Here is a 20,915-nt window from a genome sequence, read left to right on the forward strand (position 1 = left end):
TTTGAGTTTTCATTTAATGTTCAAAGCATTCTGAATCACTAAGAATAATTGCTGTCCATAGACAAAATTCTTGACCAATTCGTTAAGAGACTGGATTCAATATACTTTCGTTACTCACCAAAATAAAGAAACGGTTGACCATGACAAGGAGTGAAATGATAACTCAAACAGACTGGTACCCCGGCTAAAGTTTTCTATGCTCTCTGATTATAGTCTCGGGTTTACGAGACTACTCTGATTATGCTATAGAGATCCTATTAAATTAAATATTCAAATTCCCAAATATATGGATTATGCCCATAAAAATCACGTAATGACGTGTACATTTACACGTCATAACGTAGGTGCGTAGTTGTGTTGTTGGTGGAGGAAAGGGAAACGGTGTGGCGAAGTCAGAAATCTAAAGGGAGGTGTAATTGCTACTTTAGAAAACACGAAAAAACAACACAACATCCTTCACATACGGTACGAAGACACCAACTAAGAAAATCCGTCTAAGTCCATCGTTTTTAAAGCGGGGGCCGACATGTCTGAAACATACGGTACGTTTAGTTAGCCTGCTAGCTAGCTAGTTAGCCAAAGATGGTGGATAAATGAAGATAGTTCGCTCAGGCTGTTTATCGTTGAACAAAAATGATCCGTTCCGGTCTACTTAACGGGGTGGGTCTCCCATAGACACAAATGGAATAGCAGCTGGAGCTCGTCTACTTAGTTCGTTGACTTTCATTAAACCAGAAAAAAACATCGAGTGGGCTGTCTCGCTTCCTCATCCGTCTCTGAGCTAGCTAACGTTACGTGTATAACTTCTGCTGTACCTGCTTGGGTCATGACGCTTGTTTGTAGACGCATTCAGCACCGTCATTTCCACTAGGTGTCTTGAAATCAACACTGAGTCGTGTAGACAGAAGCGTGGTGTGCTTCCTAAAAGGGCCAAGAATTAGCTTTTGGACACAACATCTGGAGTCTTTGTATTGGTTGGGACTCGCAGAGGGAGTTGTGAAGTTGGTCAAGTAACTTATATTGAAATGTTGCCATCAAAAAATTGGCAAAGCTAACTTGGGTGGCTAGTTTACGGTAATAAGCGTAGTAATCACTAGAAACTTTATTTGCAGTCGTTTGGCTTAATTTAACCGACCCCATTCAGATTTAGCTAGCTAGCCATGTGTCCTTGGGATGTAAAAGTTGGAAGTGATGGGGTTAGCTAACATGTCAAGTTATGCGGTGTTGCCTTTTGCTAACGACCTGTCATGTATGTATCACAGGGCTAGTCAACCATATTTCTGGAGAGTTCAAATCCTGTAGGTTTTCACTCCAAACCTTAATCTAGTGTACCTGATTATAATAATTAGCTGGTTGATAAACTTAATCAGGTTAGTTACAACTGGGGTTGAAGTGAAAACTTACTGGAGGGTAGCTCTCCAGGAACAGGGTTGGAGAGCCTGATCTGATGCAGTTGCATTGACACCACAGCCCCAGGGGCCAGATAACAACATCCTCATCACTAGCTTGTAACATTTCTCTTCAGTTCAGATGAGATCTTATCTGGAATTACATGATCAGTCCGATTTTAATATAGTAGCTAGTTCGATTAAAACATTTACTTGCTTTGCAAGAAGAACGAACGATTTCCCTAATATTCCTGTTTTACATGGAAATCACTCTGATAAATGCAGAAAATCGGCAATAAAAATAAATGTTCTACCATGTTATTTTTGGGAAACATACTTGATTCTGAGTTCGGACATATAGAGTTTGTGTGTGAAAACTACTTCTAAGACACCTACATTAAGTTGTTCCGAACACACTTCACTTGCGCTAAAGAGGGAGGCTTGCTCAGCTGGTGCTAGCAGATGCTCAGATCAAATACACTGCTGGAACACAGATTAAAGTGTTTATATGTCCTAATAATTTGAACGATTGTTCAGAAAACCAGGTGTTTTAATCGGTGTATGCTTACTTCGATTTTGACTGTACACCGATTTAAGATAAGCAGAGTTGGGCGTTTACATTACTATTGCATAATCTGCCTACTGACAATCAGTTTAATATCTAATTATTTGTGTGCATGTAAACGCTCATTCTTAAAAGGTTTAAAAGCCTGACTGGTTTTCAGAACTGTAGAAATCCCAAAACAAACATCGTTTGTCGTGTGCGTGCATGTTTACATGAGCTGTGTATGTGCGGGGGGCATGTATGCTAGCTTGACTCTTAAGGTAGAATGGGGATTCTGTTAATTCTATTCCACATTAATCCATCTCCTGAATGTAAAACTCTTCTCATGTCATTTTTTTTTAAAACTACAATGTAACCTACATCTTTTAAAATCAAAACAAGCTAGGTGTTTGTTGGTCCATTACATATACACTTCCCTGGGGGCCAATCCAAGACATTTACATTGGTTTGTTAGTAACAAATCTTTTTATTCTCACCAATGGAAAAATTGCAGTTTTATCTTCCTGACCACTCTCTTGGAATCTTTATCCTTAAATATTCATTTGAACTTTGTAAACATGCTTTGGACATGGTGTCCAGTGGTAGGTAAGTGTTGTTTTACTGTAGCCAGGCCTATTCATTTTCTTATGGTGTGGCTGTGGTGAATGGATTTGTTTTTGCTACAGCACACTATGCGTACTCTCCTCTTTCCTGTTGCAGCTTGCTCGACCCCCTGCTGACACATCTCGCTCCATCTGTCCCCCTCACTCGATAATTATGTAGTCTTTCCTTGCTCTCTTCTGTTTCCGTCTCTCTGAAATGCTACACCAGCAGGTCAACATTTAGAAGTGGAGTGCTCTACACTGTTATATAGACGACAGCTGTAATAGTCTTCATTGATTTCCTGATTGGCTTTTTTTCCCCCTAAGTACTAGAAGGGGATAAAGGAGGGCAGAACAACAGTGTCACATGGGAGCCACGTGACTACACAAAGCAGACTGTAACATAAGCTGCATTCACTAATTCACTTTGGCATGTAAAGTACAGTAGGAATGTACTTTACACAAAACATATCACACAGTCTCTCGGTTAGGTGAGAGGCTGACTTAGTGCGTGTATGTATGTACACACACACACACACACGGATGAAGCCCAGCACTGTAAGAGATTATATGGCTTGGCTCCAGAGGTAACACAGGGGTCTGATTCAGAGCAGGTGGACTGAAGGGCAGACTAGAACAGGTGTGTGTGAGGTCATGCTCTTATTCCTGCCAAAACCTACCCACTGTTTACTATCGCTTATACACAACAAAATACTTGTTATTATGGTGTAAATGCAATATGACTCAACTACTCCTAGACGGGCTTTTTCCATCCGTCACATTCACACACAGGTTGTCATTGATTAGTGTGTCCGCCGAGAGACAGAAAACAAGGTGTGATAAGGCCTCTAGTGGGTGCCTACCTTGCTATGAATGTGGCCTCAAGGTTATGTTGGTTGAGTAAACAACACACACACACACACTAGTATACATAGGCCATGGTTGATTTATGGGTTGGAGAAGAGCTGGCTGCAGGAGAACTGTGTTTTAAATGTCACAGAAGAACAAAGGATCAATCTCATCCCCTGCTCTTTCCTTTCATCAGTCATTTACTCCAGTTGCCATATTGATTCTGTATTTGACTGGCCTGCTTTGGCACATGTAGCCAAGCTGATTAGCTTACTAGCAGCAGAGTGGTAAATAGCATCCAATCTGCAAATCAGTCAGAAAGTTGAGGAGAAAAGTTTGGCACTGACAGAGTTGGAAATGTAATTGAAATAACTCTGCTTGAAACTCAGTGAGGGGCCATGCCCCCTGTGTGTTTCTCCTGCAGCCTGACTCACTCCTGTGTGTGTGTGTGAGAGAGGCTTGTGGATGCTGCACTCTATACCACTGCTGCCCCTTTCCACACACAGCCAGCCTCTCCTGCTTCAATTCCCCATTGTTCCTTGTATGGCTTGGTGGAACCCTGGGCTGCGCATGCAAATGGCCATTGCCCTATCTGTGGTCACAGCACAAAGACCATCTTTGGACCGCTCTCTGTCCCACACATCAGGGCCTCAGCCAGATGGTCATGTGCGTAGGACGGGGTCAAGTACCAGACCCGGTCCAACACATCACCAGAACTTTGCAGCTGCCCAGTGTAACCCATCTATATTGTGCAGATGTACTCGGGCCGGTCGGGTATGCATGGAGTGTTTGTGAATAGACTGCCTCCATTCCTGTACACTTGCCGTCATGTAGCCAGCTCAGCGTTTCCCCGAGGATCTTTTTCAGCAGCGGTGGCAAAGTTAGCGGAGGGGTAGTGGGCGTGGCCAATTGCCGCAGGCCAAATGTGGCTCTTTTTTAAAAAAAAAAGCTAATTTCCTACAGATCTACACATTTTGTTATGGGGCTAAGAGAAAATGTGCAGTTATAGCTATTGTTCTGCAATTCTACATATTTTGCCATGGCTTATGTTGTGTTCTTATGCTATCACTTGGCCCCAGGCAAAGATATATTTTAGGAATTTTAGATTCTCCCTGACTGTGTAGTTATTTCGGTGGTTGTTAGTTCTCAAAAGTCATTAAAAAAATATATACAGTACCAGTCAAAAGTTTGGAGACGCCTACTCATTCATGGGTTTTTCTTTATTTTTACTGTTTTCTACATGGTAGAATATAGTGAAGACATCAAAACTATGAAATAACACATGGGATCATATAGTAACCAAAAAAGTGTTAAACAAATCAAAATATTTTTTAGGTTCTTCAAAGTAACCACCCTTTATCTTGATGACAGCTTTGCACAGTCTTGGCATTCTCTCAACCAGCTTCACCTGGAATGCTTTTCTTGAAGGAGTTTAGACATATGCTGAGCACATGTAGGCTGTTTTTTCTTCACTCTGCGGTCCAACTCATCCCAAACCATCTCATTTGGGTTCAGGTTGGGTGATTGTGGAGGCCAGGTCATCTGATGCAGCACTCCATCACTCTCCTTCTTGGTCAAATAGCCCTTACACAGCCTGGAGGTGTGTTGGGTCATTGTCCTGTTGAAAAACAAATGATAGTCCCACTAAGTGCAAACCAGATGGGATGGCGTATCGCTGCAGAATACTGGGATACAGTAGCCATGCTGGTGAGCTGTGCCTTGAATAAAAAATTAAAAAATCGCTGACAGTCACCAGCAAAGCACCACTACACCATATATATATATGAGTTTAAATGTATTTGGCTAAGGTGTATGTAAACTTCCGACTTCAACTGTACCATTAAGAAATAAAATCAGCCGTTTCCAGCTACAATAGTCATTGACAACACTAACAATGTCTTCACTGTATTTCTGATCAATTTGATTTAAAAAAGAATTGTAGCTTTTCTTTCAAAAACAAGGACATTTCTAATTAACCCCAAACACTACCGTTCAAAAGTTTGACATTAAAATAACATCAAATTGATCAGAAATACAGCTGCTACAACCTCAACACCGTCAAGCTCCGCTGTGACTTTTGACCGTGAACTTTAAACCCTCTCATTGTTCAACACAGCATTCCTATCCTCTTCCTTATTCAATCATCACATCCTGTCCTTTTAACTCATCTGATATATATATATATATATACAGTATGTTCAGTTGAAGTCGGAAGTTTACATACACCTTAGCCAAATACATTTAAACTCAGTTTTTCACAAATCCTGACATTTATTCCTAGTGAAAATTGTCTTAGGTCAGTTAGGATCACCACTTTACTATTATTCTGACATTTCACATTCTTAAAATAGAGAGAATGATTTATTTCAGCTTTTATTTCTTTCATCACATTCCCAGTGGGTCAGAAGTTTACATACACTCAATTAATATTTGGTAGCATTGCCTTTAAATTGTTTAACTTGGGTCAAACTTTTCGGGTAGCCCATTCCCCCTGACAGAGCTGGTGTAACTGAGTCAGTTTTGTAGGCCTCCTTGCTCGCACACACTTTTTCAGCTCTGCCCACAAATTTTCTATGGGATTGAGGTCAGGGCTTTGTGATGGCCACTCCAATACCTTGACATTGTTGTCCTTAAGCCATTTTGCCACAACTTTGGAAGTATGCTTGGGGTCATTGTCCATTTGGAAGTCCCATTTGTGTCCAAGCTTTAACTTCCTGAATGATGTCTTGAGATGTTGCTTCAATATATCCACATAATTTTCATAATTTTCCTACCTCATGATGCCATCTATTTTGAAGTGCACCAGTCCCTCCTGCAGCAAAACACTCCCACTACATGATGCTGCCACCCTGTGCTTCATGGTTGGGATGGTGTTCTTTGGCTTGCAAGCCTCCCCCTTTTTCCTCCAAACATAATGATGGTCATTATTGCTAAACAGTTCCATTTTTGTTTCATTAGACCAGAGGACATTTCTCCAAAAAGTACGATCTTTGTTCCCATGTGCAGTTGCAAACCGTAGTCTGTCTTTTTTATGGTGGTTTTGGAGCAGTGGCTTCTTCCTTGCTGAGCGGCCTTTCAGGTTATGTCGACATAGGACTCGTTTTACTGTGGATATGGATACTTTTGTACCTGTTTCCTCCAACATCTTCACACGGTCCTTTGCTGTTGTACTGGGATTGATTTTCACTTTTCGCACTAAAGTACGTTCATCTCTAGAAGACAGAAGGCTTCTCCTTCCTGACCGGTATGACGGCTGCGTGGTCCCATGGTGTTTATACTTGCGTACTATTGTTTGTACAGATGAACGTGGTACCTTCAGGCGTTTGGAAATTGCTCCCAAGGACGAACCAGACTTGTGGAGGTCTCCAATTTTTTTTCTGGGGTCTTGGCAGATTTCTTTTGATTTTTCCATGATATCAAGCAAAGAGGCACTGAGTTTGAAGGTAGGCCTTGAAATATATCCACAGGTACACCTCCAATTGACTCAGGCTAATTGACATCATTTGAGTCAATTGGAGGTGTACCTGTGGATTTATTTCAAGGCCTACCTTCAAACTCAGTGCCTCTTTGCTTGACATCATTTATCAGAAGCTTCTAAAGCCATGACACCATTTTCTGGAATTTTCCAAGCTGTTTAAAGGCACAGTCAACATAGTGTATGTAAACTTCTGACCCACTGGAATTGTGATACAGTGAAATAATCTGTCTGTAAACAATTGTTGGACAAATGACTTGTGTCATGCACAAAGTAGATGTCCTAACCGACTTGCCAAAACTATAGTTTGTTAACTAGAAATTTGTGGTTGTGGTTGAAAAACGAGTTTTAATGACTCCAACCTAAGTGTATGTAAACTTCTGACTTCAACTGTATGTCTACATAGGCGTACAGAGGCCCATTATCAGCAACCATCACTCCTGTGTTCCAATGGCACATTGTGTTAGCTAATCCAAGTTTGTCATTTTAAAAGGCTAATTGATCATTAGAAAACCCTTTTACAATTATGTTAGCACAGCTGAAAAATGTTGTCCTGAATAAAGAAGCAATAAAACTTGCCTTTAGACTAGTTGAGTATCTGGAGCATCAGCATTTGTCGGTTCGATTACAGTCTCAGAATGGCCAGAAAATAAGAACTTTCTTCTGAAACTCATCAGTCTATTCTTGTTCTGAGAAATGAAGGCTATTCCATGTGAGAAACTGCCAAGAAACGGAAAATCTCGTACAACGCTGTGTACTACTCCCTTCATAGAACAGCGCAAACTGTCTCTAACCAGAATAGAAAGAGGAGTGCAAGGCCCCGGTGCACAACTGATCAAGAGGACACGTACATTAGAGTGTCGAGTTTGAGAAATAGGATGCCTCACAAGTCCTCAACTGGCAGCTTTATTAAATAGTACCCACAAAACACCAGTCTCAACGTCAACAGTGAAGAGGTGACTTCAGGATGCTGGCCTTCTAGGCAGAGTTGCAAAGAAAAAGCCATATCTCAGACTGGCCAATAAAAGATTAAGATGGGCAAAAGAACACAGAGACTGGACAGAGGAACTCTGCCTAGAAGGCCAGCATCTCAGAGTCGCCTCTTCTTAGTTCCAAAGCCTGAGGAGACCGACAGGATGATACAACTCAATCTCTCTCAAAGTGAGGAGCGATGACCTATGGGACCACGCCTGTCAGTGGTTGACAACACAACCTCTCTCATTGTTCATTTTAGAAGTCTCTTACCCCATCCTCTTTTAGCTCGTCGCTTAGCAAATTAGCAACAATGTTTACATGCCATCACACTCACACACAAGGTAGTGATTTGCCAGCTAATTTGGGACCGTTGGCTACTCTGTTGACAGGGAGCAGATCACGGTCATAGGGAGACTTAAGGATTGGTCTCAACAGTTTGAGCCTCTGGTGTTGTATTGATTTCTGTCCCCGCTCTCTCTCATTTCAGACTTCCTGTTTAAGTTCCTGGTGATTGGCAGTGCTGGGACAGGGAAATCTTGCCTCCTGCACCAGTTCATTGAGACCAAGTGTAAGTCGTGCCAATGCTGGTCTCCCCTTGTCCTGCAAATAAACAACACCCACATGCATTGTTTATGCCCAATAATATAGAAACGTTACGTGCATCTCTGCACACTGACCCGCACATACGTACAGTCCATTTGGAAAGGATTCAAACCCCTTGACTTCACATTTTGTGACGTTACAGCCTTATTCTAAAATGGGTTAAATCAAAATGTGGAAAAAGTCTAGGAGTCTAAATACTTTCCGAATGCATGTCCGTGCGCGCGCACACACACACACACACACAGAGATGTGTAAATGAGATAAAGACCTCTAACTCCCAGTGCTGTCAGTAGTGTGGGAGAAGGGCTTTGACTGTCTTAATCTCTGGACCTGAGAGAGGCAGTAGCTCACCAACCCTCTGATATGCTGATGAGGCTTCTGAAGAGGCTTCTGAAGCTAACTGTTCTAGGTCTTTAAACAAGCACAATGCACCAGCACAATGTAGATCAGCACTGTGACTCTGGGAATTAACCAGGAAATGTTTCTGTGAAGTCTTGGCAACTTAGGCCTCATAACTAGGCAGTCACACTATTAGGTGTTTGTCTTTCACAAACCAGCCATCTGGAAAAACCGACATATTTGAATAAATTATATAGGAGACAAACAGTACAGTGATGGTTGTGGCTTCTCTAATGGTCTGTCTCTGGCTGTGCAGTCAAGCAGGACTCCAACCACACCATCGGGGTTGAGTTTGGTTCCAGGGTGGTCAACGTCGGGGGTAAGACGGTTAAACTACAGATCTGGGACACAGCTGGACAGGAGCGCTTCAGGTAATGACCTCCCATTGGTTACCCAGAGGTGCCGTTACCTTTGACCCGTGCTCTCATTGGTTGACGGATTGTATTCTGGTTCTGTGATTGGTTAACAGTGCTTTCTGTCTGCCCTCCCCCAGGTCTGTGACTCGCAGCTACTACCGTGGAGCGGCAGGGGCGCTGCTTGTCTATGACATTACAAGGTAGGTGACCCAATGATGGACCCGTGAGAAAAGCGCGTTGGTTTCACTGGTCGCTCGTACACACGCAGAGGACGTGGGAGTCGGCAACAGAGCACAGAGAGACCGAATAGAGATGTTGAATTTCAACAAGCCCATGGAGAGTCGGTCAGGAGCACGGAGACACACGGAGTCAGAGATGGACGTGTGAAACACACGGAGTCAGAGATGGACGTGTGAAACACACGGAGTCAGAGATGGACGTGTGAAACACACGGAGTCAGAGATGGACGTGTGAAACACACGGAGTCAGAGATGGACGTGTGAATGGCAGCACCAAGCCAAGAGTTTTCATTTAGTCAGCCCAGAGTTGCCATGCCTGTTGCATCATCAAGATGGAGTGAATGGTGTAATGTGAGGTGACAGAGCTTTAATAAAGTGTGTGATGCAGAGTGACAGGGCCGTAATAAAGCGGTGTCTCCAGGCAGGCGGCAGCAGCCCGGAAAGCAAAACTCCATTAGACAGAGTGTCAACTGAGCGAGAGAGAGAAGGACGGGAGTGTGGAATAGAGAGAGCAGGGAGGGGGAGAGAATATGTTGGAGAGGGAGGGAGATGGAAGCAAAGTGTGGGAGAGAAGAGGGAGCCGTGTTCAGGTCAAAGGAATAGGAAGAGAGGAGACCGAAAAGCGTGTGGTGTGAGAGCTACACCGAGGCAGAGGGGTCGTCATCGTTTAGCTCTATGCTGACGTCATGGTTCAGCCGCCTCACTGCAGCTGTGGGACATTAGTCTGACCCCTTCTGCTCACTGTTCTCACGTTGCCATGGACACCAGCATGAGGTAACCATGGTGACGGGTGATTTCACCCACCCCCAAAAAAAGTTTCTAGGAGGTGGGAGCTGGTAATCAGACTCCATCTGTCCTTGAAGAGGGGAACGGCAGGGATGATTTTCTGTACTTCCTTTCTCATTCGGAGCAAAAAGAACATTAGCCCATAGAGGTATATATTGAAAAGTGTACGTTTGAAAACTGCTAATATTCTCAACGTCTATCATCTCTACCTCCAAGTGCTTCTTGTAATTTCACCTCTTATGTTGTAAGGAACACACAATTCAATACACTGATTTTTCAAAAGTACCATCCCATCCTACTGAACATTCCTGTCCTAATGAAGCGCTTCATGTGATTAAACTCGGCTTTCCCCTCGTCTGTATCTGTCTGGCGTGTCTCTGTCCTCTAGCCGGGAGACGTACAACGCCCTGACCAACTGGCTGACAGACGCACGGACGCTGGCCAGCCCCAACATCGTCATCATCCTGTGTGGGAATAAGAAGGACCTGGACGCGGACCGAGAGGTCACCTTCCTCGAGGCGTCCCGCTTCGCACAGGAGAACGGTAACTGTCCGTCTCTCACTCCTCACCCCTACTCAGGCCGTTTCCCTCCCTCTCATTTCACAACTGTCTCTCCCCCTTCCTGTCCTCACTCCATCGCTCCCCTTTTCGGCAACTCTCTATTGTAAGATAGTTTCCACCAGCTTTTAGGTCTGTATTAGTTTTCCTAGGGAGGGAGTATCGATTTTACTGACTGTGTTGACTGTTACAGAGCTGATGTTCCTGGAGACCAGCGCTCTGACAGGGGAGAACGTGGAGGAGGCCTTCCTCAAAACTGCCCGCACCATCCTCAACAAGATGGAGTCAGGTAAACAAACAGTACATGTGTTTACTTATGAGATATGTGTGTGTGCTAAAACGGTGTATCTGTTTGATTTTGTTCATACAATCATATGTTGAGTGTGTTTGCTCATGTTGTTTACACTGTGTGTGTGTCCTTCTTCGTATATGTGTGTCAGGTGAATTGGACCCAGAGCGAATGGGTTCCGGTATACAGTATGGAGATTCTTCCCTGAGGCAGCTGAGACAGCCCAGAGGTACCACCGCACAGATCAAGCAGCAGTGTAACTGCTAGGGGCCGGACCCCCACCCTCACCCTTCAACCCCACACTCACAGGACGCCCCCTAAAGGTCAGTACACTGCCATGCTCTGCTTCGATTAAATGTGGCTTTAGAGAATAATTGATTAAAAAAATAATATATATATATATATATATATATATATATATATATATAAACATTTCTATCCCTCTCAGCTCTAGGTGTTTTGGGATGTGCAGGACCCCTCTCCCTTCTGCAACCCCTTACACACTTACAGCATACTTGGACCAGCCGCCGTGGAGATGACCTGCAACCCCTGACTTATTGGTAAGAGTCTATACTTCCTGCCAAGGGAGGTTACCCGGGCCCCTGGGTCCTAGGCCGGGAGACCCTGTGGTGTGAACTGTGCTGGGAACATAAGACAGTCAATATCTGGCATGACTGTCAGGGTCAGGGGTTGTGTGTAGGGGATGTCCCGTTTTTACCCTTTTGTTGTTTTTATCAGCACACGCACGCACGCACACGCACAGACAGAGACAGTACACACACCACCTGTAACTGAAAGTTCATGAAGGATGAATTGCAAAACACACATGGTCAACTTCCTCATTCATACGCAGCCTGTTAGACTGCACTATCAGGTTGTTTGACAAGTTCTTGTGTTTTACACATCACTCACTATTATTATTATATTTCTGTTTTTTATAAGCTGAATTTAACCTTTGTTTGCACTGAACAGTACTTCTTATCAAGCCTGCTATTCACATTCTGATAACCAGGCAAACCTAAGTCTCCCAAACCCAAACTTGACTACTCTGCAACCCGAAAAGAGCCGTTTACCACCAACACCCAAGCATGAGCAGGTTGTTGGGTCAGTTGTGAATGCTTCCTCAATTATTGTCCAACCTTTTCCCCTTGTTGTTCTCCTGGCTTCAGATGTCACTGATTCCACCGGTCTAAATGTTACCACATGTAACTTGACTTTGGGTATAAATGGCATTGATTCTAATCTAACAGACAACTTCTCCAAGGTTTGATTTCAATTAATGCAATTTATCAAGTGGAGTAGAGAAATGCTTGACGTTGTGGATGTATACAGTCCCCTCAACACCCCACCCACACAATTTTTTTGTTGTTGTCACTACTAGCACCTCCCAAAGGGAAATCGATTCACTCCATAAGGCACTCAAAGGCCTGTGGGTCGTGTCCATAGCACAAGGATGAGTACGGTTTCAGTTCAGTCTTCTCTTATGGTTTTCCAAAGGACCCCAATGACCACTTGTTGTTCCCCATTTATCAGCTGCATATCTAATGTCACTGCTTGCCTTTGCCATGTAAGGGTTACACTCTGTCTCAATCTCAGGCTCTATCGCGCCCTGGGGGTGGGGAGGTTATCTCTGAGAATGTAACCCCATCTCTGCCCTCTTCATTTCTCTGCTGCTCTGAGTTTGCATGTAAAGACCTGTCACAGGAAGCTAGACTGGTTTCAGTGTCACTAGTGGGAAATATTCAGGTTACAGAGCCAGGCTGCAGTCTGTAGCATTCAACTGCACTTCTTGTTTTTACATTTTGCCTCTTCCACCTATCATTTTCTGACTGTCATATAGCATCAGGTTATGAAAAACAAACATTTAGAATTTCAGGCCCTTATGCACCCGTACCTAATTCCTAAGCAATGCTACTGTTTGGACTCCACTAAGAGCAGTTTATCTGTTACACTGAAGCAGCCTTGAGAAGATGGCTATCAAAATGCCACTGTGACATCATCAACCTGAGAAAGACTGGTCCCATTTTGTGTAAACACATTTTTTTTTAAAGTCTGCTTTGTTACTTTTTTTCCTCCTCTGCAAGTGCACTTTCACATGAGATTGTTTTGTTTATATACTGTATCTATAGAATTGTACAAATTGAAATATATACTGTAATAAAAGAGCAATTGGAGAGGTAATCATTCCTCACTAAAGAACAACTGAGATTTTGTCCTTTCTCTCCCGGTATCGACTGACTGACCCAAGCCTCCTGTTCTAGTCTCCCTCTCCAGGGTTGTGTCAAAATGATTCACTCTAAAAAAAATTGACTTGTTATTTGTAGCTTCCTGCTGCTGTGTAGGGGTGATGTAACATTTGACAATTACTGTGACTTCCTGAGCCCGTGTGAGTGTGCGGACCACAGACTGACGGCAATCAGTCAGTCATGTCTCACTACCATAGTGATGCACTCCCTGCTGCTTGACCCTAAGACCATTGAACCTTGGCCTCAATGTCTTGTGTATTCTATTGAATGCATCGTAAGCACTTAGTAATAGGCTAATGGTCATGTGATTAACTTCTGTCATTTCGACTCGAAACGGAGCAGAATCTCAGTTGTTGCTTAGTAACCAATGTGATTAAATAATTGTAGGTACTACTGTACATCTGAATAATCTATGCTGTAAATACATTTTCAGTTTGTGTATTGGATTTGTTTTTGGCAGGGAAGGGTCGCTTGTTCATTTTAAGATGTATTCTAAATAAACACAGCTTTTTAACTCTGGTGAATTAGATTTATTACAGAGCATGTGTGTGTGCATTCATAGGCAACCAGGTTGACAATCTGCCACAGACCTCACAGCGAGAGTAGGGTTAGTGTATCGGGAGACTTCATATGGTTAAAGCTTTGTCTAATTGTCTGTTTGTGGGTCAATGGAGTAACAGGCAGAGTGCGTTAATGTCACTGAAGTGGATATATTGATTGATTTTATAGATCACTGGGAGGCTGCAAGAATGACCTCAGAGGGTGGATTCCAAAATGTGAAGGCTAGGGTGGATTAATACCACTAGATGGCACTAAATCACAAATTATACGTTTTCCAATTTCAGTACTTCATCTGATGTTCGTCACACATTCACAGTAAAAAGCACAGGTTTTAACATTTTATTTAGTACTTTGATTTATTTTTATATATATATACACTGACTGGGTAGTATAGCAACAGGAGACCAACATCTTTCAACAATCTCGGACAGGAGAGGGGAAGCAGTACATCGCACTAAATCCAAATTTTAAAAAACTAACAAACCATAATAGTAACATGTGAAACCTGTAATGTGTTGGGAGGTGCAAGACTGGACATGGTTACAATGACAGACGAGTTACAAGGCGGTGTTGTCACAGACCTACTAGACAAGTGCCTCTAGAGTTTGTCATATCATTTGGCCTCTGGTTGTTGGAAAGCCCATTTATGTCGTACGAATGAGCTGACCAGGGAATATTAATGGAATTTCCCCCAATTCAGATCTGTGTATTAAAACACTCGGTGACAACGAGACAGGCTGGGGAAAGGCCTGGAAAAGACAATGGTTTCACACTATTATGCATAAGATACACTGTATATATGTACACCATACAAAACAAACTTCACAGTACTGCTTTACTTAAAATATATATCACTGTATAATTTCCCTTAAAGTATTTGTGTGTATTTAAAGTTGAACATATCTGGATGTGACTAACAAGCACCATATGTGGAGTGGAGACGCATTGTCTGATATACAACCTGACATGATACTGAGAGTTATTTAATATCACAGAGAGTAGCTACAACCCTGCACAGGTTGCCATTACCAGACCTCTCAACGGCACACTTAAAGTGCACTCCATTGAACTGTGAACCACAACGAGAGGTCAATGGCTTCAATGGGCATTCGTAGCGGTGGTTTAGTCACTCCTCAGCTCAAACTGTGATTCTCCCAGACAAGACGTATGGTGCAGAGAAGACAGGGATATCACAGGCAGTTTACAAGGGTTTTCTGATGGGTTTTTTAGCTACTGTAGTGACACTGGGGTTGCCAGAACAGTGAATCCTTGTCATCCTCTCTCTCCACTAGTATAGGTTTGACGGCGGGATGTACAGGTGAATAACTGGCAACCTTAATCTAACTGCCGTAAGTGCAGCCTCCAGCTTGAGACAGGGCATAGAGAGAACATGTATTTTCAGTGCTGCAAATATACTCATCCAGATGATTTTACTTGAACTGGTGGTTAAGAAATTAAATGATAAGGGCCATATCTGCAGCACCAAAATACAGCCTTTCTGGGGCATAAGAGGTTGAAACTTTCTCATTGTTGCGGATCGAAATGTAATGTGTAGAGCCGACTCGATTCCGATTCTGCATGACCGAAAACGATGTCTGTTCTACACCATGCATTTCTATCTGAACGTTCTGTGACTGCACCCTCGTGAATAAGCCCCTGGTTTCTGTAAGGGGTGGAAGATGGCAAATGAGAGGGGGTCCTTTCCAGAGTGACGTTGATGGTGGGTGGGTGATGGACTGGTCAAGATGGCTGCCCTGTTGGCTACTCGAGGGACTGGAGCATTAGCAGCTGCTTGAGGACCTTGGTCTGGCTCGTCTCTCTGATCTCCCCCGCCAGGAACATCTCATCCACCACCGTGTACACCTGGGACAGAACACACAGGATAGGTAGAGGCAGGTTAGGTCAGAGGCCAGCCTACTGCACTGGTCAAATTCCCTGTGCGCACACAGCTGTAAAAAAAAAACGGAAGAGTTGGGAGAACTGTATAGATCCTGCAGATTCATCTCCACCCAATTATGTAAATGAGCCTTTCTAGCAGTGCGTAGGCCTTGCTGCTGTGGCACTAGATCTAATAGAGAGGGGGTTGATGTTGAGGCAAGCTGTTTGCCATCATGTCGCTTTCTGGCACTTTCTGTTTTATTCGTGAATCCGAAGACATCACAGAGCGCAGCAACTTTTAGCGTGGGCTGCGCTTCTTTAAGGTTCAGCGAGTGGGCGAATATTCAGAAATGCCTCACGTAATTGACACGATAACTGCTTAAAGGGCAGTCATCAGAGGAGTCTTAATTGCTTAACATTTCTGGCAGAGGAAAACCAACCCCCACCAAATTGATGTGGATGAGCCTAGTTGACTGATTGTTGTAATTACGCATCCCATCCTCGTTGCCATAGCACCTCCCCATTGCAATGAAAGAAAATACATTAAAATTGTATCTTTTCACCTCCCCCGGGTTTTTTCCGCTCCTTTCTGTTGTTCCTCTTAGCACAGAGTGTTTGTGGTTTTACAATTCATCAACACTTTTACTCTTACCTTGTAGAAGTTGAACACCAGGTCCAACTCGCACACATTGTGGAAATACTCATTCAACACCTAAAGGGGGAAAAGATGACATGGGGGTCAGGTTTTGTTACATGAACTATTTAGTCTAATTCATAGCTAGGATACAGTGTAATCCATAGTACAAGGCTGTGGTCTGAAGTAGTGCACTAGCCTATATAGGGAATCATTTAAGGGCCTGAGGAAGTCCAGCATTCCAGGTCGCGGTGCTCTTGAACCCGAGTGTCAGGAATCTCAGCTGTTTTCCTTCACGGCCACATTCCGCCTGCCCCTCGGACAGGGAGCACAGTGCGAGCTGTTCCGCCATTTCCCCTCGACCTGGGAGGAAAGCCACTCAGGCAATGCTTTTTGGGAATATGAACGAACACCACCAGAGAGATTTGTCCTTCCCCCACTTTGGTGTTCTGGTCTTACTTTTGCGTCGAGTCAGACTCTATATGGGGCGTATTACACTGGGTAAGAATGCATAGAAAATAGAGCCCCACAGTCGAGGTGTCATAATACCCATAAGACCTAGCGGTCAAACAGGGAAATGGTTCCAATTTTTCCACCATGCATGATTTTAGAAACACTTCAAATTAGTGATGCACCGATATGACATTTTTAGCCAATACCGATATCCGATATTTTCCCTTGCAAAAAAACCCGATACCGAAATTAAACATTTTATAATGCTTAAGGCCGCTAGTACAGTTAAATAGTTCACACACCGGTTTAAGGCACTGCATCTCAGTGCAAGAGGCATCACTACAGTCCCTGGTTCAAATCCAGGCTGTATCACATCCGGCTGTGAATGGGAGTCCCATAGGGCAGCGCACAATTGGCCCAGCGTGGTCCGGTTTTGGCCGGGGGAAGCCATCATTGTAAATAAGAATTTGTTCTTAACTGACTTGCCTCGTTAAATAAAAAGGTTACACACAAACACAAGCTTGTTGACCAATCAGGACCTGAATATGACTGCAAGTCACATAATTTAACGCGTTCATACATTTATTACGTAGTTATTACACATTGATTACACTAACACCCGTATTTGATTCATCGATACGTATGCTATGATGCTGGTAAAGTTGTCTCGCGCACCTACAGTGCTGGTCATAAAAAAAGCTAGCTAGCTCATAGATGCAAAACGACATAATCTGTTTCAGAAACTAGCTAACTATACAGCTAGGTATCATCATCTAAAATAAGATCGGTCTTATAAACGAGGGTTATTTGATTAATGGTGGTCGGACCCATCTATGTGAAGCTAGCCACAAGGATTAGCCACAATAGTGGACTTTGGTTAGCCTTCAAAATAAAAGTATGTCATTGACAGTGATGCAAATGAATACAAATAGTAGAATTATGCCATAATTGAATAGATCATGCTAAACAAGGTTGGAATGTTATATAAAATCAACAAAAGGCTATGTTAATTTGACAAAAATCTGTTAATCACACTGGATGTATTATACTTTAGAATTGCATTGGGACATACTTATTTCACTGTACAGCCTTACCGATGGATTGTTGATCAATGACATGGGGTATCAGTCTACTCAGTGACACCCAGAGAACATTAGCATCGTAGCTCTTATTGCAGGCACTCTAAAAAAACTGAATTGAGCCACATTTATTGTCAACCTGTGTATTAAACACTATTCCCAAGGAAAAACAATACTGCGTTTCTAAAATCCCCTATGGGAAAAATGGTGGGAAAACGATTGGAACTATTGCCCTGTTTGACCGCTAGGTTTTATGGGCATTATGACTCATACTGTGGTACTCTATAGGTGTGTTCGTAAATTTGCTCTGGTTATCTACTCCGATTTCAGAGAACTCACGTCTGAGTGTACCAGAGTGCAGAATAACTGATGAATATAGGAACACTCAACACCCGTTGAATATGGCCAGTGTCAGTAAACGTTGGCAAAAAAAAGCGTAATTAAATAATTGTTGCCAGCAGCACAGTTACAGTCACCAACGCTCTGGATAACCAGCTCGGCTAGGGTGAGTAAAATGGTCAGAGTGAGGTGTTCTCGCATTTATGATCGGAAGTAGCTAGCATGCTAGCCAACGTTAGCCAGTTAGCTTGGGTGCTTGACTGCTGTTGTGAGGTCAGAACGCTCAGATCAACCCTACTCCTCGGCCACTGTGCTTCCTGAACACTCCAAGAGCGAAACGCTCAGAATTTACAAACAGACAATCTGACAAAACGCTCCGAATTTACGAACGCCTAAACCGCACTCCAGATTGAATTTATGAACACACCCTATATTCTAAAGAGCTGTAGGAGCACATCGATACGATAATTTACCAATAAAGCATGCCTAATCATTCAGCTATGAATGTGGAGATTTGATTAGCCCACATTCCTTCACATAACCAGCCAAAGAGTCATTGACATGAAACAGCTCCCGCATTGTGTGTCATCATAATAAACAGTATACGTGTGAGTTAATGTCTTATCATACCTCCACAAAGTTGTGAATGCCCTCCAGGTATGCCAGGTTGTTGTCTGTCACATCCACACAGATACAGAAGTACAGACCAGCATAGCGCCTATAGATGATCTTGAAGTTCCTGAACTGAAGACAAGACAGACAATTGTCTCAATATGTGCTTTTCATTTAAGAATAATTAATAGCATATCGAATTCAACTTGGTTAACCAATTAGAGTTACAGTATATCGGTGGAAAATATAGCCTATTATCCACCGCCTCTTCAGTGTCACAATGTATGCTACAATTTAGGCCCATGTCATTGTAAAGCCAAGTAAACAGTACGCCAAATGCAGCTGCAGACCTTGAGTTACAGTACCAGGTAGCTTCCAGCCTTGCTAGAATGGCCAGATAGTGACAATGAATACAATTGCCAGAAAACAAATAGCCTACATTAGGGCACACACAGACTCCAACGCACAGACATGGCATCGAGTAAATCCTTCTGCCATACCTCCACAAAGTTGGTGTGCTTGGCATCACGGACAGTCACCACAGCGTGCACCTCCTCAATCAGCTTCTGTTTCTCGTCGTCATCAAACTGCATGTACCACTTGGCCAGTCGGGTCTTCCCTGCTCGGTTCTGAATCAGGATGAAGCGGATCTGTATGACAGGAGCAAGGGAGAGAAAATGAAGAATGAGAAATGCTCTGCAGTCTAGTACAGGGGTCTCCAACCCTGTTCCTGGAGAGCTACCCTCCTGTAAGGTTTTTGCTCCAACCCCAGTTGTAACTAACTTTGTTCAGCTTATCAACCAGTGTGCTAGATTAGGGTTGAGTGAAAACCTACAGGAGTGTAGTTCTCCAAGAGCAGGGTTGGAGAGCCCTGCTATCGTAACTTAGCTAGCTACATCACAACATTCTGAACTTGGCATATAGCCAAGCTAGACTATGCCTGAATGTAATGTAGCTAATAGAACTTGATTTTCCCGTTCTTCTTGTCAGAGAGTCAAAGTTCTACACACTTAATTTCCATTTGAACATTAGGAAATATTGAACGCTCGCTAGCCTTGAATATGGATTCTCAGATCTAACTATGGGTAAGTAACGTTAAGCATTTCACGGTAAGGTCTACTACACCTGTTGCATTCGGGGCATGTGACATAACATTTTATTTGATTGATTCACTGGATGTTCTCACCACCCATGCATCATCAGTTTCACCTATAACCTACAACTATAACAAACACCAATAACAGTGCATTTCTGAGCATGGATTGGTTAAGTGTGCAGACAGATTCGCATTCCTTTACAACACCTAACGTTAGTTAGTAATCTAACGTTAGCTAGCCACACCCTTTCAGGTCAAGATATATAGCTAGCTATGTTAACTAGCTATGTGGCTAACTAGTCTAACGTTACTGACAAATGAAAGCCAGGTAGTTATTCGTTAAAAAAAGTCGGGAGTCAGATGTAGTTAATCGATTCATTTAGTTGGGTTTGTTTAATTCGAATATATAACGTTATCTAGCTAGCTATACTTTATAGGCTTCTCATACATTTCACAGGAGAGATTGGCGAACGACATTGGCTAGCTAGCGGCTATGCTAACGTTAGAGCAAAGTAATTGGCCACAAAATGTACCCAATTGCAAACATACCATTGTCTTTTCTTTGAGTCAGTTGTTTTAAAACAAATAGGAATTCCCTTAGCCTGGTGACTTATATTTGATTTTACATAAATTCTCCAAATGAGAGGATTGTTTTGACGACCGATTGCCCGCTATCTTACCGAGCAGGAAGTACAGGAAAAGCTAAAGGCGCAAGGCATTGCGGGAAATTTAGTTTTATTTGACCAGTAAAATCGTCAGATTTAAAGGTTAAGATAATTATATATCCCTACAAGAACCAGCATGCACCCCTCTCCGGCTTCTTGTGTCAGCTGCAGATTCGTGAGGTCCAGTCACATGAATATTTGGCGCAGGTTTGGTCAATCATGTAAAAAAAAAAAAAAAAAATCAGAAGGGGAAAGTGCAAATTTTGCAGTATAAATAATTTACAGTCAC

General features: G+C 43.0%; 2 protein-coding genes across 2 annotated transcripts; one reads left to right on the forward strand and one right to left on the reverse strand.

The window, feature by feature from the left end:
* Positions 1-365: 365 nt before the first annotated feature.
* LOC111960607 (ras-related protein Rab-4B) lies at positions 366-11,601 on the forward strand. Its single transcript, XM_023982679.2, has 8 exons — positions 366-542; positions 8,321-8,401; positions 9,092-9,206; positions 9,329-9,391; positions 10,605-10,759; positions 10,968-11,063; positions 11,215-11,386; positions 11,512-11,601. The coding sequence occupies exons 1-7, from the start codon at positions 527-529 to the stop codon at positions 11,328-11,330; spliced, it is 642 nt and encodes a 213-aa protein (XP_023838447.1). The 5' UTR covers positions 366-526; the 3' UTR covers positions 11,331-11,386; positions 11,512-11,601.
* Positions 11,602-14,904: 3,303 nt separating this feature from the next.
* LOC111960608 (AP-2 complex subunit sigma) lies at positions 14,905-20,631 on the reverse strand. Its single transcript, XM_023982680.2, has 5 exons — positions 20,511-20,631; positions 19,366-19,515; positions 18,884-18,997; positions 16,401-16,460; positions 14,905-15,733 (listed from the first exon to the last, which is right to left on the reverse strand). The coding sequence occupies exons 1-5, from the start codon at positions 20,511-20,513 to the stop codon at positions 15,632-15,634; spliced, it is 429 nt and encodes a 142-aa protein (XP_023838448.1). The 5' UTR covers positions 20,514-20,631; the 3' UTR covers positions 14,905-15,631.
* Positions 20,632-20,915: the final 284 nt, after the last annotated feature.

The sequence above is a fragment of the Salvelinus sp. IW2-2015 genome, linkage group LG4p (assembly GCF_002910315.2).
Source record: "Salvelinus sp. IW2-2015 linkage group LG4p, ASM291031v2, whole genome shotgun sequence".
NCBI classification, from domain to species: domain Eukaryota; kingdom Metazoa; phylum Chordata; class Actinopteri; order Salmoniformes; family Salmonidae; genus Salvelinus; species Salvelinus sp. IW2-2015.

What these genes read in the sequence shown, in the direction of transcription:
- LOC111960607 (XM_023982679.2), top strand. An exon ending in CTTGTCTATGACATTACAAG is followed by an intron (nt 9,392 to 10,604) that starts GTAGGTGACCCA and finishes TCTGTCCTCTAG; the next exon opens with CCGGGAGACGTACAACGCCC. An exon ending in CCTCAACAAGATGGAGTCAG is followed by an intron (nt 11,064 to 11,214) that starts GTAAACAAACAG and finishes TATGTGTGTCAG; the next exon opens with GTGAATTGGACCCAGAGCGA.
- LOC111960608 (XM_023982680.2), bottom strand. An exon ending in GCATTCACAACTTTGTGGAG is followed by an intron (nt 16,461 to 18,883) that starts GTATGATAAGAC and finishes TTCCCCCTTTAG; the next exon opens with GTGTTGAATGAGTATTTCCA. An exon ending in TGGTGTTCAACTTCTACAAG is followed by an intron (nt 15,734 to 16,400) that starts GTAAGAGTAAAA and finishes GTTCTGTCCCAG; the next exon opens with GTGTACACGGTGGTGGATGA.